This window comes from Fistularia commersonii, chromosome 10, assembly GCF_037954325.1.
Source record: "Fistularia commersonii isolate RoL2024-O1a breed Wild chromosome 10, RoL_Fcom_v1.0, whole genome shotgun sequence".
Lineage (NCBI taxonomy): Eukaryota > Metazoa > Chordata > Actinopteri > Syngnathiformes > Fistulariidae > Fistularia > Fistularia commersonii.
In genome coordinates this window covers 17,580,322-17,604,095 of record NC_141293.1, presented here as the reverse complement: position 1 = coordinate 17,604,095, position 23,774 = coordinate 17,580,322, and the positions used below count along the sequence as shown (strand labels likewise).

Here is a 23,774-nt window from a genome sequence, read left to right as displayed (position 1 = left end):
AACTGATCAGACCATCAGAGGTGACCAACTTGACCACCGCTGAAAGCGCTGTGGGTTTAATGGCTGAGGGTCACATATCTCCACCTTGAGCTCCATCTCTGCAGACAACCGATCCACAACCTGGTGCCAGTCCTGTTCCTGACCCGTCACCTTGTTCAGCAGCTCATGGAACATGGAACTGAGCTGCTCCGTCACGCTGTCGAACTGCAGGCGGCTCACCTTGCTGTCCAAGGCACTTTTGTCTGCTTTCTATAAGTACAATAGAGTCACATTCTGTTTGTATCAGCAAAACTGGTTACATACATGTTAAGGCTTTGGTCGCTTATCATGTCTTAAATATTTGATATGCTCAGAATAATGTTGATGACACTTCACAGTGCAAAATACTACACAACATTTTTGGATTTCTGCTTTTGATGTAGAGCTGGTACTTCTTAGGGTCAAAAACAAATAGGTCCATATTTTTTTTGTTTTTATTTCACGTGAAAATGTATATGTATGAATGTGTGATATCATCAACTATCACATATAATAACAAAAAAATCAAATAATTATTCATGCTAAGCAATAATATATAATTATGCATATATATGCTGCTCAAAAAAATAAAGGGAACACTTGAACAACACAATGTAACTCCAAGTCAATCACACTTCTGTGAAATCATAGTGTCCACTCAGGAAGCAACACAGATTCATTTTGACTTGTTTTAAGGACATTACATCAAAGTTGGATCAGCCTGGAGTGTGTTTTTACACTTTAATTTTGAGTGTGATTCTTATCCAGACCTCCATGGGTTGATACAATTGATTTCCATCGATCATTTTTGTGTGATTTTGTTGTCAGCACATTCAACTGTGTAAAGAGCAAAGTATTTCATAAGAATATTTCATTCATTTAGATCTAGGATGTGTTTTTTAAGTGTTCCCTTTATTTTTTTGAGCAGTGTATATCTATATCTATTTATAGATATAGCTATCTATCTATCTATCTATATATATATATATGGAACAATATCTGACTGTGTTCAGTGACCTGCCAAAATGCCAGCCTGCCCTGTTTCCTAGGTTTTGCTTAAGGGTGCTGCTCGGCGCAGCAGGTAAAGCGGTTGTCCTTAGAACTGAACATTCCTGGTTGGATTCCCAGCTTCTCCAAATGTCTTCAAGTGTTGTTGAGTAAAACACTGCCGCTAGATGGCAGCCAACTGCTCATGGTTCATCCATGCAGGGTTGACAAACTTTATTGATCCCCATAGGGGAAATTCTTTAAATGCAGAAAAGGAATCTCCCGCAAGGAATGAATAAAGTATAAATCAATATATTCAAATATGTGTGTGTCACGGTCATTTATTAGAATAGTAATTCTTAAATTCTGAAGCAATTATGCTAGTTTTTATATAAATAGATAGTTAGAAGTGTGTGTATTTTATGACATTTTCATGTGAGAAAACCGGTTTATGGTATATTATATACATGTCGGTATCTTAATATCAACCATAGTGTGAAAGTGGAAACACGTACAATTTCTGTCTCCACCATCTGCTTGTCAGCCTTCCTGTCCTCCAGCTCCTCTGCCATCTTGTACAGCTCCTGAGGAAACCATCCTTCACTTTTAGCACCTGTGCATTTTGGATCTTTGGAAGTTTTTTTTTTTTTAAAGTATCCTCCATCGCTCAACAGTCTATACAGTCTCCTTATGTGTTATGGACAACAGATAAGACCAGAAAGTCAGTCCGACCTGGATCTGCGCGTGTTTCCGTCGACTGTCTTCCAGCAAACACTGGGAGGTCTCATCCAGCTTCTCACACTCGGCTTGAAGTCGGATGATCAGCTTCTGCACATCATCCACTAACTCGGACTTCTGACAACAAAATGAAAAAACAAGAATGCATGGAGCCATGCACGCATGCATGGACGCACGCATGCACACACACACTCAAAAATGACCTGAGGACGTCACCTTGTAGAGGCAAGTTGCAAAATAAACACAAGCCCATCCTGCAGAACCTCGGGTTTACCACTTGTGATTCCCACAGTCAAACGGAATTGGCTAATGCAGAGATATGTAGCACGCACACAAAACACACATACACACCGACACACGCTGCACCCACACAAATGCATTCGGACCAACCCACATCTTCAATGCAATTTTTTTTTTTTATACGTTAATCTTTGGAACAATTTTGCTAATGGTAGGTGCTTTTGTTTTTTTAAGAAATGACTGGATACATTCTTAATATTGTAGTATCTTCTTGTATTCAGTGTGATTTTTTGCTGGTTGTTGTGGTGGTTTGTTGCAAATTTTTAAGGTAAATTTAGTTTTAAATGTGGCCTATTTGAGGCACTTCCTTGCAATCTGTAAGTAATTTCTGCCAGTTATTAACAATAACTACAACTGTAGTCTTTCCATGTCTATCTGTTGGGTCACTTGTCTTTATTGCTGCATATATTGCAGCATAAAGAAAATAAATGAATATGAATTATTTGCTTTCCCTTTCCATATTCTTCCAAGTGGATGTTTTCATCTCCTGTCAAATTTATTTTTCTATTTTGTTTGTCTGTCAATTTTGGAACAGCTGACAATGAATACTGTGAAGTGCACAGGTAACATCATATGATGATGGTGATGATGTAACTAAAGTGAGACCTTGGTAACTGGATTTGTTATGACATAATAACAGATGTGGTCCAGCTGACTGATTTGCCATAAGATGGAAAACTTGACAAACCATTTCCTGCTCCTTCCTCATACTGTCCATCACAGCCTTATGGTGATGCACCTCATCAATCATGTCCTCGCAGCAATCCAGTGAACCTACAAGAAGATGTCAAGCGATCAGGCCAAAACCATAGCCTCTCCTTAAAAATAAATGCAGCAGTCAAACAGCTGAAGTCATGGATTTTCAGGAGCTGCAAAGAAACATTTATGCACAATTAATGTGACTGTGGGGTCTGTAATTTGCTTAAACACAGGTTGAAAAGTAGTTCTTTATAATCTGTCACGTGACAAGCTTTCCCGTCAACACAGCCGACGATTAATAATGTATGAGGCCTCAGGGAACCGAATTATGAGATTTTCCTTTGGAAACAGCATACTGCGGCAGAATACCACAGGATGAGAGCTGTAATAGAGACAACCAAAGCAGCTGGAAATCCAACCATTAGTTTCTTTAATGTGGATAGAATTGCTGCAAAGTGTGACTGACTATGTCCTGATCATCAACTGATAGATGGATTCACCTTTTTTTATGTATTCAGGGCTCATATCTTACAAAGATTGCTTTTTGTTTTTGACAATAACCAGCTGATTTTCAGAGAATCCACTTGGTTACTTTTAAAGTCACGGTAAAAGGCCATGACTCAGCAAGCAGTTGGTGGACTGTAAAAATCAGCAAAATATTAGCTTAACGGGGACGATCAAAATAAAAAAGCGCAACCAAGAAAATCAAAGAAAAATCAGCAAGGTGAGCAAAATACCAAGACTCAACTCGAAATTGAACAAGCAATAAGTCAGCTGTTGAACAAATGATTGTAGGGCGAGGAAAAATTGCCAAGAAATAATTTTTAAAAATTCAAAATCAGATACCCCTGCAGGAGATGAGGTGTCTCAGTTGATCCTGGTCCAACTGTCCTTCCTCTAAAACCGCCACCCGAGCCTCCAGTCTGCCGATATTTCTCAGGGCCTGCAGCGTCTCTGAGTATCGCTCTGAGCTGCAGGTCTCTCGAGGAGGAGACACAGCGGCCCTCGTCTGCTGAGGCGTAGAACTAGAGTATGCTCCTACCATCGAGGTCAAAATCCCTTCAGGCATCTTTACAGCCTTTGCCTGAGGAAAGGACGGCTCAACCGCCGGAATGCTTCCGTTGGACAGAGGGGACATTGGTTTGCTCCTGGGAGTCAAAATTTCCTGAAAAAGAAAAGACGGGTTCTTTGTTGTGAGCTGCTGTTTATCTACTTTATTCAGACTACGGTGTTATTAATTGCTTTGTTGTCAAACTTTTTAATTCTTCTTCCCTCAGCCGCAGGGAATCTTCAAATCTTTGTAGTTAAGACCTTAAAACAGTTAAGACGATTTATATTTCATTGTATTTCTTATTTTTCCTCCTTCCTACTATTATCTATTACTGTTATGTTTTTGCTTGAAACTCTGGCACAACAATTTCCTTCGGGATAAATAAAGTCGTTCTCATCTCATCTCATCTTATCTCAAAATTATTAAAAGAAACAGAAAAAAAACACAATATTATTGAGTTATTAATTCATCAATAAAATTATTGATCTAAATTCACTGGTCATTTTCCTGTCATTTTATGACCTATTTCAGGTCAAATCATGAGCATACATATTGATAAATAAAATCAGGTGTTTAATGTCGCACTATCAGTGAAAACCGGAGCCGTGCTGATCTGACCTGTTGTGATGGTTCTTTCTGAGAGAGCAGAGCCGACTCCAGGACATCCCAAGTGACAGAGCCACTCAACTCCACAGGGTCCGGATAATGGTGAAGCGTGTCACTTACTGTTTTCTGCAGCGGAGGGCATTTAAGAAAACCAGTTCATTATCTTTAAATTCAAAGCTCAAAGTCTGACAATCACAACACTGTTACAACTCAACACAAGTCTAATATGCTCCCATTATATGCTAACCATCTTTTTTAGCCTTATGGGAAAAATCAATCAATCAATCTATAACAGATTTTATCTAGGCATATTTAACTGTGACCTTTGAAAAATCAAGTGGTATGTGAAACAAAATTGAGTAAAATCTCTCTGTCATACATTTACATGCGTACATGTGTTTATGTTTGATATGATTAGGATGCACCAATGTTACTGACTTAAGACAAGAAAATAACAAGAAAACCAAAAAAATAAGCGCATAATTACAACCGGGGAGGGAGCATTCAACATTTCATTTACTGTTATAATGTGTATGTTGTAGTTTTTTATATTGAAGTCTGCTGTGTTAATGATATAAATGAATATTAATAGCAGTATTTTTCAGTCTGTCATAAATATGTTATTAAAAGAAAAAAAACTCACCAAATTTTCCTCCAGGGTGTCCACACGATGGCAACAATTCTTCACGACTACAGCCGAGTCTGAATGTGCACCAGCCATCTGAAGAAAGAATTGTTTTAAAGGTTTGCAACACAGAGTATAAATCATTTATTAAGATGTGAGGCAGAGAAAGTTTTAATGTTTTTCTTATTTGGCATTTCAAAATCTTTAGTGCGCTTCAATCACAAATGACAGCAGCCACATCCCTATATTCAGCCGGCTGCAATCGAGAATCAATCACAAAGCAAAATTCAACGATCTTGATACCAGAATAAGAGAAAATAATGGTTTTAAAGCAGCGTTTTTTTTTCTGTGAGGTGGATTCCTCCAGGTATCCTGAGGGGTCTTTTAAAGGGTCCTCAGCAATGGAATAAATTTTAAAATGATGGGGTGTTCATGATTTCTCAAGAATTGAGATATTGAGAATTGAGATACTAGAAATATGCATAAAAAAAGACAGTTTAGTTCAACACAATTTATTTCTTCCAATGGTCTGTACTGAATGCAGACATTTTGCATTCAGATTTCTGGTTCTGATCACTGAAGCCGATTGTCCTCAGATAAATAAAGCTTACTTCCTGCCGAAGCTCCTCCATCTCCTCTTTCAAATGGTTTCGCTGCTCATGGAGCTCCTCAATCAGCTTCAGAGCCTAGCAGAACAATAGGTAGGAGAAGTTTTCAGGGATTAAAACTTAAATAAAAATGCAATTTTGTCAGAAGTTCTATTTAAATTAAAGATGGTTTAACCTGCTACAAACAGGACACCGTCAAAATTCAGCTTCATTTATTTTTTGTTTGCAATTAGCAGGTAATTATGAGCACTAGAAAGAATCTAGCTGAAAATTGTGTATTAAATTGTGAAAAAAAAAAAAAATTGAGCAGGAAATTTTATAAAGGGAGAGTGGAAAACAAACAAAAAAAAGATAGATAACATATGCTTATAGGGGGAAAGTCTTGTCACAGCAGCGCAGCAATGACTGTATCAATAAAAATGAGTATAAATATAAATAAGAGAGACAATTGAAAAATAGGAAAAAACATCCAAAAATAGAAAAAGCAAGAAATGACTTGAATGTGATTATATGGAAGTGAAAAGGAAAAAAACATACAAAAAAGACGAATGGCCAGCTTACACTTTTTTCTTGGATCATGTAAGATTTAGGACCAGGTCATTTTTCTCACTAGTTTTACATGTTATGTTTATATACTGCGGTTATTTTCTAATATTTATAATGTTCCTCTTTAAACATGTTATTTTTTTTCCTCCTTCCTGATATTATAGTACAATATAACTGTCATCTTACACATCTAAGACAACAGCTAACAAAGAGTAGAGTGCACAGCTCAGACCATTCAACTCTTTTCAAATATTGTCTCAATGAATATAGTGTTATGTGTGTGTGTATATGTGTGTGTACGGGCATGCATGTGTGCCTGTCAGACAAAAGACATTCCTGAGCTGTATATGAAGTGTTTAAAGCGTGTCAGATTTGGCTGGAAATGCGGTGATGCATAGCAACCCACGCGGCGACGCTCACAAACACCTGGTTAATACATGACACACAAGGTCATTTGGAGATGACTGCAATAGCCTGATAGGACAAAATGATCTGAAAGTTAGTGAGAAATCACATAAATTTGCATGACTGATTTTCCATACGCTTTCATACTTTTCACAATTCTATTTAAGTTATTGTTGTCATGAAACTTTATACCGATACAAACCTTGGATTTTTAATTCATGTTCATTATTTAAATAAATCTAAATAATCGCTGTCTGATTTTCTGTTCATTTCAGATTTTTTTTGTCAAGGTTTGTTTTGTTTTTTTCTAATTACAAGGTCAATTTTTAGGATCCTTTTTCTCCAAATATTGTCTTCTTTGGTTTGAATTTCAGTTAATTTGCACAAATACAACTGTTCCATTTATCATATTTGCAATGCTAAACCGTATGACTGAATCTCTATATATAAAATATGGTGCGCTGTTGGCAAATGAAATGTTATGTGGATGTAAGTGAAAAGTTCCTCAGGATGCCAGTAATATTTCAAAGGGGGAAGCAGCTCGGGTCTTGTTATTCTTTAAGCGGCTGCCTCGTAAAAAAAATAATAATAAAGTCAGCTATTAACCGATCCAAAGACAAACGGATCATTTCTGAGAAGCACTTGTCTGATCGGTGGGTTGAAGCTGAGTTTGTCAACTAACTTTGATGGCATCGAGCCAGGCCTCCGGGGTCCCAATGGGGTCACCTCACCACTGTCAAGTCAAGGGATACAGATGACCCGAGCAGCCCATGAAAGATTCACACACACTGCGACAAGCCCCCCAGCCCCGACCCCCCACAGCCTGATTCCCAGCAGAGAGCTATTCATGCCCTGACAAGCAATGGCCTCTCTGCAGGGGGGCTCATTACCCCTGATCACATAAAGATAAGATGAGGATCATAATGGAACGGGCACACACACACACACACACACACACACACACACACAAACACACACACACACACACACACACACACACACACACACACACACACACACACACACACACACACACACACACACACACACACACACAAATGGCAATAGAATTTCCCAAAACATATCAGTTATGGACGCATATCAAAGATGGGTACGAAACCTTTTATTGGGTAAATATCAGGTTTTTTTATTGTCTACACATGTTGAGGTTTTCATCGATCGTTTGTGTAACACTTGTTTTATGATAAAATTGAAAAAAAAAATACTTAAGACACCCAGAAAACTAATCTTTGAAAGGAGAAGCCTGAGGAATTTGCGGTTGCTAGAGGTAAGAGGGCAAACTTGTCTGGAAGTTTAACTATGCCTGACTAAATAAGTTCTAAATGAAACAAAATCTTTCTTTACAGCATCGGCACAAGAGACATCAGCTCTCTCACGTCGCTCCTGTTTGCAAACGTGAACAGAAACACACAAGAGTCATTTGAGATGTCGGGGATTGCAGCCATCTACTATTGTGCGCGGCTCTATCATCGGTGGCTTAATGGAACACTGACATGTTCTCAACACAGATGAGAAGAAAAGGTTTAATACCCCCTCCGTGCTCCATCTGTGACATCATTGCCAGGGTGTGGCCATATCAGGGCATCCTCAAACTTAATTCACAAAGTTACCATCTGCTGTAAATGTTGGCTTCGTTGTCCCACATATTCTTAACTTTTCAGTGTATTTAAACATCGATATGAAAAAATGAATCGGCAAGAAATCAACAAACTTTTCGCTAATATTCGGCCAAAAAGAGAAACTAAGAATCAGAGATTACACATAAGACAAAAAAAATACTAAAGAATTTAATAGAAATTACACATAACAATAATAAGGTTGTTCTTATTCGTATTCATATGACAGACATTTTGAATATAAAAAGAACCAAAACCAGTTCAGGACTCTATAATATACCTAATTTCAAAGGTTAAATGTGAACTTTGAATGTATCGAAATATTTTCATACATTTTAAAACTGCATCCGCATCCAGCTCATGAATGTTGCTTGCAAAGAGCTGACATAAAATGTCACCTGAGATGAAAAATGAAGATCACAGCAGGAGTGCATACTTTTATGTCCAACATTTAATTCATGTTGTAACAATCCTAAGATATTGTCGTTTTGTAGACATTAAATCAATCCATCAATGAAATCATTTAGTAAATGAAACTTAGTTGGTGAAATCAGTGAATGATATCACAATTCAACTGTGGCTGTTGTTGGTATGTTCTGGGGTGGAAAACAAAGTTCCTTTGCCTTAAATATAACGTTAAAAGAGATTAAAAATTACTGAATCAAATTATATATAAATACAATTTCTACCACCAGTTCACTGTCCAGGACTGCTGAAATAAATTACACAAGTCCAAAAAAAAAAAATGCTGACAAAGCAACTGCAGTGTTTCAATAAAAAAAAAAAAAAAGGTTAAATAAATATGTTTAATTGGAATTGTTTTTTACACACGATGAAACGGTTGTCTTACCTTAGAAACCCCGTCCTCGCATGTTTGGATTCGAGACCCCATCCCCAGCCGGGGGGAGACGGTCCGCTCCGGCTCCTCCTCGTCGGTGATGTCGCGCTGGGGCCGGTGCAGCCGGTCCCCCGCGTCCAGTGCGGGGGCCTCCGGGTGCGATGGACGCTTTCGGCCGGGGGGAGTCTCCGGCCAGCGGACACTCATATCCCGGATCCCAAGGTGTCTCAGCACGGCGTGGAGCAGCTTATGAAGGGCACTGAAGTTAACAGATGCCATTCGGGGGGCTCCGATAGATAAGTTTAACAAGTCAAACATGCTGATGCTCTCCTCCGACATTTTGGTTTGAAGAACGGTTAAATTAAGCTAGCTTAGCTGTGCTAAAAAAAAAAATCAGTACACTACGCTTGTATTTTAACAATCGACTTTTGTGTTATGCCAAATGACATGTATATGTAAACTGTTAGAAAGACGAGCGGAACAGTTTCAACAATTACGTTGGTGTTTCTTTAACGTTAATAACCGTCTCTGACGTCCGATAGATTGCTGTGATCTCAAGAGTTAATTGCTGAATAAACGTTAATAGTTTAAGAAGATAGCGACCTCGCCTGAACTCGCAGCATGAAGTCACACAGATTTCATCGGATAAAAAAGCGGGTGACCTTTCAAAGTAAAGCGCAAGTTAGGATTAAAAAAAATAAACATTCTGAGAAATGGGAATGTTTAGTCTAATGTCTAGATTTAGTTTTTGTGTCAATGTCAAATTTTAGGGATTCCTTGTTAAATCTGATCAAAATTGGTAATTAAAGGCGTAATCGTTGAAAAAATAACCGGATGTGTGATGTCATTCTTTCTAGCTTAACAATTCCCCCCCCGCCCCCCGCCCTTGTTGTCATGGAGAGCACTACAACTTCTCCCGGTGTCCAGGCAACAAGCTGTGATCGGAACGGTACATTCTTCATGAGTGAGTTCATGAAATTAATATCACCTTTTCTTTTAAACAATTAAGATGTTTTGATATTCTGGATAAAAGTTGAAAAAAAAAACAGTATAGAGCTAAAAATAAAGGTATTTCCCAAACCAAAACCTGCAAGAAGGCTTTTATGTGACCATTAACTAATGGGCGTAAAGAAAATTATCACAGTGACCTCAAGCCATAACTGCATTAGTTGAACAAATCTTTTGCTTTCGGTTACTACCTTTAGGGTATCATCAATGAATCATCTGACACCAACCAACCCTATTCTGTCATCTCCCATACCAACTAACTTAATGTCCTCTTTTACTCTTCCATCTTCTTCTAGGCCTCCTGCCTGGTAGTTCCAACCTCAGCATACTTGTACCAATATATTCCCTATATCTCCTCTGTACATGACCAAACCATCTCTGGTTTCTCTAACTTCATCTCCAAAATATCTACATGTGCTGTCCCACTGATGGAGTCATTCCTGATTCTAACCATCCTTGTCACTCCAAAAGAGAACCTCAACATCTACCTGTCTTTTCTTCAACGCTATCGTCTCTAAACTATACAGCAGTGCTGTACTCACCACCGTCTTATACACCTTACCTTTCTGATACTCTATAATTGCACATTACCCCTGACACTTTTATCCACCTGTTCAAACCTGCTTGCACATGTTTTTCACCTCTTTTCCACACACCCCATTGCTCTGAACAGTTGACTCCAAATATTTAAAAACCTCCACCTTCATTATTTCTACTCCCTGTAACGTTATAGTTCCATGTTGACCGCCATCATTCATTCACATAATCAGTCCTGATCCCTTATGACAAAAGGGATTTGTGTTTTTGTTGACATATGACAGGGGGGCTGAGAGAGGAACTCTGGTGTTGTATGAGTGAGTCTGGAGCAGCAGAGAAGTATGTTAGACTGGTGCAGGACATGTATGCTAGCTGTGAAACAGTGATGAAATGTGCTGCAGGGGTAACAGAGAAGTTCAAGGTGGCTATAATTTACCAAACTAAATCCATTCATCAGTCAACAAAAATAAGTTGTGTTCAACATTCAGAATTTCAAGAATTTTAACTGTCTTCAACACAAAATCTTGAGGTTGTCAGATAAATACACCCAATAATATAAACGTAGTGACCAAATGAGTCATCTATGTTAACAAAAAATGCCAGCTCATTTTTTTTCCCAATGTTACTTGGTCATTCACAGATATCACAGTTTATCAGTTCAAAATAACATTTTATTGATAAAAACAAGACAAAATTTCGAGGCAACATTTTCAATTACCACATTCAAGTATAAAATCCTGGCTTGAGTACATATGTATTTCCCTTCATACCCTTCAAATAGACCACGTCACCTGCAGTCGCAAACTCAAAGTCAGCTGACAGCTGATGTCTGATTCAGCAATAAATTATTTACCAGAGAATGATCATCTGACAAAGTTGACAAAAAGAAAATTGAAAAAACAGCATTTTTATAGACATATTTCTGTAATTGTTGGAATGAGGGTGCAGTGTGCCATTCAAAAGGGCTGTTGGTTTGAGGGGAATCTGAGTCACTGGACAGCCAACTTGGCGGTTTAAAACAGCAATACTCTTCTACAGGCACCCGATTGGCTCATTGTGAAGTTAACGGTTTTACTGAGACTAATAAGGAGTTTATTTTTGGTCACATAAGAGGTCTGCAGTTTCAAGGACTGGAAAGAGAACATTCTTCAACATTTTTTTTTTCCACACTTATGTTCTTCCTCCAATCTCGGTTCAATAAAGCGATGATTTTTTTTTCTTAAATGACCAGTGTCTGCTATGTATGTTCAACTGAACATATCTGAAAAGCCTTCAAGGTCTAAATTCTCCTCAACATGGGGACCAGTATACCAGTTTCACTTGTTTACTAGTTTTACATAAACACTCCTGGGTGCAGCCGTATTCAGAAGTCCCAGCGTCATTGATTTGGCCTTTAAATATATGGAATATATAACAAGACGTAAGAAATTAATAGAAATAGGAATTTTACTTGGATTTCAGTTTTGTTTTTTTGGAGATGATTAATTAGCAAGAAATGAACAATAACATAAAAAAGACAATATTTATAGATTCTAAAATTCCAAGGTTGAATGACAGAGGGCATTTTAATGCTTGTGAACGCTTTTCAAATGCCCAAATGAGTGTAAATACAAGCTTAATTAAGCCATTCTCTTGCAACCCTGTCTGGATATTTAGAATTAATTTTAATAGCCAATTTCTTGTAAATTCACACAGCATGACTTTTAAAACAAGCCATGTAAAGTTGCTTGAGAAAATCCTTATTTATTCACTGATTAATAAGTAGAGTAAGTGATGGAAATAAATAGGTAGTATTTCATTTCCCAGTTTCCTCCATGACAGAGGATTCTGGATCGTTTTTAGGATAATGAATGAAAGAGTGAAAGAGAGGGATTGATTCTTGCATTTTTGTCAATGATTTCTGATAACTTTTCTCTGTCTTGTTTTTTGGACCAACAACCTTGAACTTAACGAGTTAAGAACGAGCATTGGGGCTAGAAAACAAGAAAAAGTATCAGAATGCAATAATGAAAAATTGTCCTTTACAAATCACAAAGTTCTTTTTATTTCCCTTATCGCAGCTTGATTGAATGTGCTATGATTTTCTTCTGGAGAAGTTTGAAATTGAATCCCATTTGGAAAGAAAGTGTACTGTGACATTGCTACACGCTGAATATTAAAGGGAAAAACAGAAGTTACAGGGGGATATGTGGAGCCCACACTTTCAGCATTTCATCAATCAGCTTGTCCTTTAAAGTGTAGAATCACTACTTGTGATGTTATTCTTGGGGCCATCAAATCCCATAAATATTGAAACATGCAGTTTTTAAGGAGACTAAATAATTCAACTATCTGTGTCGGAGCAAATTTTATTCTATTGAAGCCTTTAAAAATGTACATGCTTTGCTTTCATGAGTATATTCAAGGCTACTTTAAGATACTGCAATCAAAAAGTTATGAGCATTACATCTGAATCGATGTTGTCTGAAAAGTAAAGTTGGTAATATTCCTTATGTACATCGGAATTAATGAGTACAGTCAGCAGCTTTCGTGCTGTTTTGGCCTTTTTTTTTATTAATTATGTTTGACGACAGTTAAGAATCTTATTAGATGGTTTCAATTTTTGTGTCTCCTTTTCTGGTCCAAATAATCTTGTCTGAACAAATTATAGGGCCCTTCATCAAAAATAGACTTTTATGGGACATGGACTGTTTTTGTACAGTTGGAATCATTGTATTAGAGATTTTCCCCATTTAAAAAAACTCCCCATTGTTTTTTTTTATGGAAATACTAATGTAGGAATGAAATGATGACTTGTTGCAAAACAAAGCAGGTAACCTATTTTCGATCTTCGTTTGATGGTTTGCTCATTGTCTAACTGAAAACCTTTGGTCTCGAGAATATCAAAATTAACAGCCGATTCACAACAGAGAGATTCAGAGTTTTGAGTTGAGGAAACAATACAAGACACAAGTGATAATGGAGCTGAGTGATGACCTAAAAAAAAACTGTCAGTTCTGCTTGATATCAGCTCATTTTTATGTTTACATGAAAAGCATGCTACTTGGAGATGATGGTTTATTTTTAAAATCCCACCAAAATGTTGTACAGCTTCTGAGTCTGACGTCCCAAACAGCTGCTCCTGAAAATCCTCAAATGAGAATCCACTGTTTTAGAATTGTTTCTAGAGTATCAATGAAATATAATTCAAAGGTTTTTGTCAGATGAATAATGAAAATATAAATTACAGCCACGAGACCAGAGGTTAAGAAGTGTCATTGTGTCTTCGGTGAATTCATTAGCGTTAACATATGTCTTTTCACTCCCTTCCCCCAAGGGCCCGAGCAGACCAACAGCCCTCCAATAACCCAACTCAGGACTCCCCGTCTCAATCAGTTCTCACCAGACGCAGGTCATATACTATCATAATCAGTATCCTGCCGACTGCTTTCTGCCACCCCCTCTGCTATGAAGAAGGTAATAGACCCAAGAAATCCCAGCAGCACTAGGAGGAGCAGCTGCCAATGCAGGAGCAAGTAGTTACTGTAGAAGAAGGCCAGGGCTGCCGCGATGGACTGATGAGGAGACGTCACGTTAAAACACAGATGCTTATTGGTAATTTTAACGTACAACATAACAACTTTGTCACCTGGATGAACTTGAATACCGCAAAAGCAGGGGCGCTCTTTTCCCGGAACATAAAGCCAATGATGCTGAGGAGCTGCGTGTTGAAACAGCTGTCACCGAGGCCAAGCAGGAAGCTGCACAGCAGCGCCACTCCAATACTGAGCCATGACAAACAACAGAAACACACACTTAGTGTTCCGTATCAGATTAATACCAATTCCAGCTCATTTATTTTCTGAACAAATTAACAAATTGAGTAATCTGATTCACTTCATTGAAAAAAATTATAGCTTTCTTGTCATTTAGAAAACTCTTTTCTAAATGACATTTGGTCTGTCTGGAATGCTATGTAATTCAACCAGAATATCCACTGCGCTTTCTTTCTTTTATGAAGCTACAATTAAATATTATTTCTCCTTTGGCTTTGTCTCACCCGACAAAATTTGGCAATACGTCAAGGCCAATCCTTCTCGACGGCTTCAAGTACCTTGGGTTGATGTAGGCTTGCAGGTCCGTACCAGCTTCTGGTGCCAGCGGGGCATCATTGGCAATATTTAGGAAAATCAGGTAAAAGGCCACAAAGTGAATGACGAGCCCCAGCAGCACCACAGGATTCCTCCCAAAGCGGCGGCACTTGTTTAACATTCCAAAAGCGCCCCCGCCTGGTCAGACATTCGCAAAGAAAGTTCAGGTTAGGCCAAATAGGACACCTCTTTTGTATTTTATCTTAATTTTGTCAACATTTCACGTGTTTCTTTTTTTCTTCAGCGCATGTGTAAGATGTTTTTATACATTATATTACTTCCACAAATGTACCCTGTAATATTGTTGCTCCACTAACGTTTTCACTGGCTTGGTCTTTCAGACATAAAAATTTCAAAAGTTTGGAGACAATTTGCAACCCCTTGGACAAAGCTTGAAACAAGACACTTCCCACCACCACCACCACCCCGGATCCCATTTATTGAGAGTAAGGCTCAAGAATCATTTTTCATTTTAAATACCTCTGCAATTTATCTGCTGGATGATTTAAAATAAAAACAAAAAAAAGAGGGCCAAATAAGTCTGTCCAATAGCTTTAGTGTTCCTTCCTGGATGAATTATTCCATCATCAAATGATGATTTGCATAATATAAGATGCACCAGAGGTACTTGATGTGACCTTCTCAAATATTCTTTGTGGATAGGGATTGTCAATGTGGAGCAAACTGGACAAAAATCTGACAAAGTGATTGGTAATAGTAAAAAGTGTAAGTTGCGGGCCTCTTCTTTTACTTGCGTATTTTTTTTGATGGGTTTGGGATCCTGGTTAAGTCACTGCCTTAAATGACTGTCATGAAGAACATGAAAAAGATGGCCAATCTTCTCAAAAACAGACTCTCAATTCTTTCACCTCACTTTGTGTTTGCTATACTGAAGGGTTGAGCTGTTTGCAGCCTGAATGCAGACTTTTGTGAGCTGTGCCTGTTAAATAAACCTTGAAATTGAACCTAAAAGCTAAAAAGGAATAAGCAGGAATGTCAACTCACCCAATATTTCGCCAAGACCAATGCAGATACCCGAGATACCAATCAGACTCTTGGCATCTTGGCCAAAGCGTGTCATGGCTCCAATGCAGGTCCCGTACACGCCACTGTAAAAGGTGAGCTCCAGGCCTATTGAGGCAAAGAGAACAATTATCTACTTCTTGTTTATGTCACACTGCACATTAAAATGGCAAGAACCACCAAGTCACCTGTGTATGCGATGGACAGGCTGAGCAGCAGCATCTCTTTGGTGACAAACAGTTTACATGCCTGGACTGGAGATGAGGGGGAACAAGGATTAAAAGCTCATTTAAAAATAGATGCCAACTTCATGTCTTATATTAATAAGCAAAAAAAAAAAAAAAAAAGCTCACAAATTACAGCAAACAAAGAAGCAGAAAGGTGGTGTTGGTTCCTAACACTGTCCTAGATTTCATCTTGATATGTCTGCATATCTGCTAATCTATGGCATGTCTCTCCATTCCAGGAGAGACATTTGTCCAATTTCACTCCTTTGCTTTGATAGCATTGATTCTGTTCTGTTAAAAATGTTTTTTCAGCAGTTGTCCCGGCTGGAAATGAGGATCGTAGGTGAGAGAAAGTAATACCTCTTTGTTGAGGACTTCAATCATATTGGTTATGGACGGCCTGATTACTATTAATTCTTGAGTGAAATTCATCTTTAAAGGACAAAATCTCTGTTCTGACATATTCTGTCCCAATTTTCGTTGTTTTGCAGCTTTTTTGTGTTAAAACAAACGTATTCAAAAGTATTCCACTTACTTAAAACTTCATGTTTAAAAATTAGATCCGTGATGTGTGATGGATTTTACAGGCACAGAAGTAAAATAAACATTATAATGATAATTATAATTTAATGATTCTCAATCCTTCATTTGGAGGAGGATTTTTTTAATTTGGTTGTAAATCTCCTACACTAACACCTACAAAAATTATGCAAGAAATTTATACAAGAAGAATTAAGTAGAGTATTACAGAGCTGGACATACCAAAAGCATCCAGGGCTTGTGAGCAGACGTCAGAGCGAGGCGAGCTGCAAAGATGAGGCAAAGCAAGGCAAATGCATACATTTAGCAACTCATCCTGTCGAAGTACGTCTGCAGAAATATGTAAAGACATGCAAGAACATGTAAGCACAAGAAGCTTAATAGGAACATATATATATATATATATATATATATATATATACATACACATATACATTTAAATCAACGGCATCAGGAGCAACTTTCACTTAAGCAGCCGTTTTGTTGTTTCTTATAGTTTATGCCGCCTTATTCTGTAAATTTTATTCCAGAGCATAATACTACAACAGATGTTTCTGATTTCCCATTTGGATGCAGATAAGTATATGTTAGTGACAAAATATTTTGTCGAATAAAAAAAGTTTCCCATTTTTCCGGTAATTACTGTCTTAGTTTTCAAATTAATTTTAGTTTTATGATAAAAGTATTTTCCTGTTTGCAAATGTTTTTTCCAAGTGATTTCTTTCTATTTTTTGGAAACATAACTTATTTCCAGCCAGTACTCTGGTATGAATATACCAATTTCTAAATCTTCTGGTTATTTTTGACAAAGTTTCAGTTTAAAGGAGTGTTAAGTAAAACTTAAGAGTATGCTCTTATGTTCTGACAATTACATTAACTAATTTACTTAGAATTTTTGATCCACTGTTCATCTTTGCAAAATGTAAAAATCACTTATTATAGTCTGAATGAGGGCGTTAATCCAGAAAACACCAACAGCCTGACTTCACTAGTCAAACAAGCAGAATGTTACGGTACTGAGACAAACCACCAGCAGAAGCTATAAGACAAAATGCCTGATCCCAACAAAACACGACTGTTTTGTCTTGTGGAACTCAGACTCTGACCTCTCTCCTACTTTTCTGACAGTTTTCACCCCCCATAAACTGCAACTGGTTGTCGCAGCAATGATAAATGCAGGAAATATACATAAAAAAGGGGGATAGCATTTATAGCAAAGGTTGTCTGTCTGGTCTTCTGGAGCCCCAATACAACAAGACACAGAACTCCTCCTTCGACAATCATGAATAACTTTCTCTAATAAAGAGCCTTGAGTGAATTTCTGAGGAGAGGGTGGCAAATAATATTACAATAAATATGTATAGGATGAAGAGCTAAATCACCAGCCCATGGTTCAGTTACAAAGGGTGTGATTGTTGACATTTACTGTAGCAATGTTACAGTAGCGGAACCTATTTTCCCCTTGAAACAGTTATCGTAAGGGATATAAATTTGACCAATGACGATTATTTTCAATTGTCACAGAGTTTGCTATCATATTTTGATTCACTTTAGGAGTCTGAAATCAATTTAAACTCCCATGCAATTTTTAGGGCTCCGGGAACACTCGTGCCTTTCCTGTTCTCTCTGCCTAGGGAAACATCCTTCTTTGACCCACAGTAGCTCCATTTTCAACGAACTCTGGTAGGTTATCAGAACCGCCGGCAGTAATTGTTAACCCGTCCTCAACCAATCTAGTATGAGATTCATAAGTCAAAGTGACATGAAAAAAAAAAAACTATCCTTTTCAAATTAATAAGGTGTTTCTTTCATTTATTGACAGAAAGAGATTTGAAACCTGTATACATGTGATCCCTGAGATAACCCTTATGGTTTGTACAATTTTCAGAAAGGAACCTTTAATTGCATATTGTCACCCTCTTAAAATAATCGCCTAAGTCATTTTTTCAGGAAACACAAAAAACTGAACCATTTGACACACTTGACATCGGCAATTTCTACTAAATGAGTAGAATGGCACAATCTGTTAAACTGAGGATGTAGGCAATTTTGCCAGAGGTGGTCGGCATCGTGAGGAGATGATTTAGGCAAAAAAAAAACAGTTTTGTAAAAAAAATGACTTAGGCAATTATTTTAAGAGGGTGACGATATGCAGTATTTTGATGAGTGTTACATTCATGAAAATAAGATATGTATAAGAGTTCCTGGTTTTCCAGGATTCCTGTATAAACTCACTTCACATTGGAGCTATTTTCTGTAGAGTCAACGGATAGGAGTGACTCAGTCACTTCAGACGATGAGGATTCAGGGTCGGGCTTCCGGATCAGGAAGAAGAGGAAGCATCCAACTAGGCTGATGACGGTGAGAGAGATGAAGACCGTTTCACGGTCTTTGTCTGGGACACAGCAGGGGTCACATGATCAGACAGAGACAGAGAAGTGTCATTGGCCTGTCTATGAATAGCCTGCAATAAAAGCTCAGATGTGATAAGCTTCCCACCTGTTATGTGGACATGTCCATGCCAGGCACAGTACACATACAGGTTTCCAAAGAATAAGCTGCAAAATGACGTAAGGTTGACAGACAGGTCAGATTCTTCCCAAAAACTGCTTTGACCCAGGGCTCCAAAGATAAAAAATAAAAAATACAGCTATATATTTTGAACATAGGTGTTAGATATCAAGCTTAAAAAAATAATGATTGAGAAATGGTGTTAAAGTAATTCAGTAATACCATTTTTATATGACCTCTTTACATTTCAGTGTTTATTCATAATACACTGCACGTATGAACACTCACGTACAAACCAGTTGGTTATTCATTATCTTTTTTGTTTCTTTGACATAACCTGTTGTGATTGGCAGAAAACTATATATTTGGATCAGAGAGTAGAGAGTTTTAAGGATACTTCAATTGGTCTTTATGTTGCCTTTACCTGAATTGAAGCAGTGCCCAGAAGATACCGCTGTTTCTTCCTATGTTGGCGTCTGTGGAATTGATGGCAAGCACATTTCCCTGAGCCGTCCACAAGACTGGAAAAACACAAGGACATTATTACCACTGAACATGTGTGAGAATTTCCCTCCTGGGCAAGTTTCACTAATTGCTTTCTTTTCATCACCTCCTTCCTTAATCACAAGCTGTCTTGTTTTACATCTTTTGTTTACCAGATGCTCATGTATTTGTCACTTGTTCAACCTGATTAAGTCGAACTGAACACATCCTATTTTAAGAGTCATTTTCTCTCATTCGCACTTCCCACTGAGCAGAGTAGCAGCTCTATTTTGGTCGTATTGAATCACATGCACGCCCTTCCTTCATGGGATTGAAGATTCTTGTCTTCCTCCTGTGCCTTCTGATCTAACGTGCATTGTAGTAAGGAATTTGGCCCTATGTGATAATAGGCATTCACTGCAATGCAATGCAAAACTGGAATTGAGACAAACTGTCAAAAGTTGTCACATTTTGTGGGTGTAAATGTTTTGACAGTTCAGAGATGGTGATTTTGGTTTGTTAGCAACACAACTTAAAAAAAGACAGTACCCAAAGCCACTTTACATAGCAAGGAACAAAACCACTGTCACTCTTTGCTGCATTGAGTGCAGGCCAGGGTGGCCTTGATACAACTTTTTAACCCATATGTGAACCAAGTCGGCTATTTTACGTCATACTGAACAGCAATGATTTGATTTTTCATTTGTGGTTCTATATTTGCTACAAATCTGCTATTTTTCATGGCAACCTCAGTCTGATAGGTCAAGTCACCTTTAATCTGACATTTACCTAATTTAGCTGTGAAAGACATCACAATTCTGTGACAGAGATTATATGTGGCAAGATCAAATGTAAACAATGGACAAAACAAGCATGTCAGACTCTGTTGATGGAGCAAGTCATTGGAAAGAAAGCGGGCTTTTGGACTTAAATCAATATTTGGGCTAGCAATTCTGTTCAAGCTAAGGGGCCATGTCTTACCTGAGCTTAAATATATTTTGAAACAACTTGCTGAGCAGGGGCACAGATGAACCTGGCTACAGAAGATGGTAAAGAGTCTCAGAGCAAAATTTAAAAGTTTTCGCTTGTAGTTTTGAAGACACCTGAAGACAGGAGCAATGATGGGAATATGACTCCAATCTATTGCTCCAGCATACTGTGGTAAACCCATCTCTGACAGAAGCCTTCTATGTGTTCCAGCAGATCATCTCCCTTGAAGCGGTTTGATGTACTCAAACATGAGAACGTAGATCTGCTTTGCAAAATTTGTGTATTAGTGAGTAAACAGTAGGCTTTGCCATTTCAAATAGGTTTGATAATGTACAATAACTGTTGCCAGGAAGTACAGCCCAACTCCAGTATGCTTGCTCACAGATATTGCTTGCCAGAGATGAGTGTCTTGTTGTGAAAGTCTCTAGGAGAGGAGCTGAGTGATATATTCAAAAATATGACTTGACGTCCTAAAATTTTGGATAAACTCTGCATCAGTGAAGTATCTGAATCAAAATCCCACCATTCCGGGCTCCGACTCGGCATCCACACATATTTAGGTTAAGAGGTAGCAGCCACCGCTACACTAAAGGCCTTAGTTAAAGTGTATGCTCCTTTTTACTTAATCCTCTTCCCTTTATCACTCGGTCATAATTTTGTTGGCTTAGACTGCACAACCGTTTTCAAAATTGATACGCATACTTACATGTGTAGCATATATATTTACTTCACTATACACAGCATGTTGTGTGAGAAATCACACGTGAGTCACCTCAGCCACAGAATGTTTACCCTGGAGTCTAATGGTGGTTAGATTTAAATTACGATGCGAACACCCATGCAACTAAATGACAAAAGAGCATTAAGACCTGCAGTGTCAATGTATCCAGTAATGAAAGTTAAAAAAATCTGAATGGTTGAAGAAGTAACATCTGAACCACAACAAAAGTTGTCAGAGCGGTTTTGTCATCTGTGCATGAGTGACAATCAGAACAGTCAGAACGTTGAAAAAAGGAATTTATATTTATATGGTGAGTTACATTATAATTATATAATAAACCACATGAAGAGGCAGCATTTCCCAACTTGTGTGGTTCTTTGTGAGAAACAGAACATCACAACTGTGAAAATAGTGTGTGTGAAGGGGAATTGTATCCCAACCTTTGCAAAAAATTTTACATCAGTATTATCATTATATCATTTACCTGCAGCTCCTATTCCCACCAGCACAGAGGCAGTGTAGAAGCTCCATGTGTATGGATAAATGAACATAGCAATGTATCCACTGTGGAGGACAACATAAGAAACATTAGGAAGCTGGCAGTCATCATGAAAAGTTATTATAAGGGTTGCAGTGACACTGTTGGGCTTACCTGTACAAAAGCCCACTAAAGAACATTGACAGTGCTGGCCCAATGACAGCAACCACAGAGGGGGCGATGAGGTTAGATGCAGAGAATACACCATAGATGATGGCCATGCTACAAGTAGCAGAGCTCCAATTAAAGCAGGGAACATCTTCACAAAGACACATACATTTCAGTACTTGGAAAGTAAATGAATGTTTTGGGGAACTAATGTTTTCTGAATATTCATCACAAAGAGAGAACTTTGTTTGCTAACAAGGTTTGCCTCAGATTCAATTATCACTCTTGGGCATTTTCTGATTTTGACTGTTGATTTGATTATAGAAGATCCCAATAGGTCTAGATCTGCAGTGACTATTTGAACCTGGAATCCACAATAAAGTCTGACTGGACTTGGAGCTTTGTGTAAAAGCTGCAAACACATGTTGGAGTAACAGCTTACCTTGTATATCCACTCCCATGGAACTCTGTGCTATTGAAGCTCTTGATAACAGTTTGCTGTTTAAGACACGGAAAGATGAGTGCAAAAGACTGATGAAGCCGTGATAACTCTCGAGTCAGTCAATTCAGCTTACCTCAATATTGCCACACGTTTGGAAAGCAGTAAACATGAACATAAAGCCGAAGCCAAGTATGATGATGTTCAGCAGCTTCTTCCCCTCTGGACTCATTTTTTCGGTGGAGTGAGTGGATATAGCGTCAGTGGCGCATCTAACGAAACTACAAAAAAATGCTGATTAGGGATGGCCCTAAGATTTTAATGACACTTCAGAAACTTGGCATGAAATGTAACATCCCAGGAGCCCCCAATTACTTCTGCTTTTTTTCCCCCAAACACAATCAGTTTCCTTTTTAAAAAAAAGAAAGTGTCCGTTCACCATGTTTTTACTAATTGGCAAGTCCATGTAGGTGGACTCATTTAAGGGCAACCCTTCACTTATTTTTTTAATTCAAGACATTAATTGGCTGTAAGTGAAGCAAGCCCAAACCGTATAATTATCTATAACCAGTTGGTATTATTAATGTCTTCAATGCTTAAATTTCTAGGAAATAGCTGCCACCTCAAAAGAGAAAGTACTTACCAACAATTAGGCAGCCTTTAAGCTAGTTCACCCTCCTACAAGCCCGCTTTCTTGGCTAGCTATTTGTGAAAAGTCCGACAGTCTGTTCCATTTGTTGCCTCCGACTTGTTCTTACATTTAGAAATGCATGACGTTTTTCAGCCAGGTGAGGCAGGTCTCTTCAACTGTTAACTAGTAAAAGGAACCTGTCTGACACTAGAATAGGCTGTCATGTGAATAAATCAGCTGACTAACACTCAGCTTGTTAGCTACTTTATTAGCATTGAACCGTCGATGTACAAACGTCAAGCTAGCAGCGCTTCGCTGTTAAGCTAACCATCATCAGGCCGTGCAGATTAGTTTGGATCGAATGCGGAAGTAACTATTCTACTTCCGCTGTAATACGTCAAACCGGATATCAGGAGGAATCCCACTCTGCAATGTTTTACTTGAGGTAATGATTTGTGTAGAAGCTGTCTAAGTTTTTGTACAATTATCCAAATTTGATTATTATAGATTTTTTGTTTTTTTTGTGTGTGCTTTTTGTCGCCTTTTGATGAAATAAACATTCGCTTAACTAAATTTGATGTTACTGTCTGATAAATTTCACTTCCCCCTCTGATGATCTTCTTCTCCTTTCAGCTTTTCCCTTCAGGAGTCACCATAGCGAATCAACCTTCTCAGTCCAACCCTATTCTCTGTATCCCCCTCTCTCAAACCAACTACTTTCATATCCTCTCTCACTTTGTCCATAAATCTACTCTTTGGTCTTCCTCGAGACCTCCTGCCCGGCAGCTCCAATTCCAGCATCCGTCTATCAATAAAGTCACTATCCCTCC

At 38.1% G+C, this 23,774-nt stretch overlaps 2 protein-coding genes across 3 annotated transcripts; both read right to left on the bottom strand.

Annotated features, from left to right (window-relative positions):
* Positions 1-6: 6 nt before the first annotated feature.
* LOC147230668 (uncharacterized) lies at positions 7-9,397 on the bottom strand. The gene is made up of 9 exons (XM_086154455.1): positions 9,071-9,397; positions 5,636-5,710; positions 5,043-5,120; positions 4,412-4,525; positions 3,589-3,907; positions 2,732-2,817; positions 1,738-1,860; positions 1,521-1,589; positions 7-249 (listed from the first exon to the last, which is right to left on the bottom strand). Exons 1-9 carry the CDS (start codon positions 9,395-9,397, stop codon positions 7-9), a joined length of 1,434 nt encoding a protein of 477 aa, XP_086010581.1.
* Positions 9,398-11,252: 1,855 nt separating this feature from the next.
* Positions 11,253-23,275, bottom strand: mfsd11 (major facilitator superfamily domain containing 11). Of its 2 annotated transcripts, XM_086154143.1 has the most exons (14): positions 22,957-23,275; positions 22,450-22,594; positions 22,317-22,372; positions 21,881-21,988; positions 21,713-21,792; positions 19,459-19,555; positions 19,023-19,081; positions 18,759-18,918; positions 16,746-16,789; positions 15,945-16,010; positions 15,739-15,864; positions 14,697-14,871; positions 14,232-14,367; positions 11,253-14,157 (listed from the first exon to the last, which is right to left on the bottom strand). In XM_086154143.1, the coding sequence occupies exons 2-14, from the start codon at positions 22,543-22,545 to the stop codon at positions 13,996-13,998; spliced, it is 1,365 nt and encodes a 454-aa protein (XP_086010269.1). In that variant the 5' UTR covers positions 22,546-22,594; positions 22,957-23,275; the 3' UTR covers positions 11,253-13,995. The 2 variants fall into 2 exon arrangements, with proteins under 2 accessions (XP_086010269.1, XP_086010270.1); XM_086154144.1 differs by lacking the exon at positions 22,957-23,275 and having other exon boundaries at positions 21,881-22,025; positions 22,450-22,583.
* Positions 23,276-23,774: the final 499 nt, after the last annotated feature.

Excerpts from the sequence above, each read along its gene's own strand:
- mfsd11 (XM_086154143.1), bottom strand. The coding sequence starts at position 22,545 with ATGAGTCCAGAGGGGAAGAAGCTGCTGAACATCATCATACTTGGCTTC. Across the intron at positions 19,082-19,458 it reads TGGGCACTGCTTCAATTCAG|CTTATTCTTTGGAAACCTGT; the intron begins GTAAAGGCAACA and ends GTCATTTTGCAG. Across the intron at positions 16,790-18,758 it reads GAAAATAGCTCCAATGTGAA|CTCGCCTCGCTCTGACGTCT; the intron begins GTGAGTTTATAC and ends TCATCTTTGCAG.
- LOC147230668 (XM_086154455.1), bottom strand. The coding sequence starts at position 9,397 with ATGTCGGAGGAGAGCATCAGCATGTTTGACTTGTTAAACTTATCTATC. Across the intron at positions 5,711-9,070 it reads GCGAGGACGGGGTTTCTAAG|GCTCTGAAGCTGATTGAGGA; the intron begins GTAAGACAACCG and ends TTGTTCTGCTAG. Across the intron at positions 4,526-5,042 it reads ACACCCTGGAGGAAAATTTG|AAAACAGTAAGTGACACGCT; the intron begins GTGAGTTTTTTT and ends CCTCCGCTGCAG.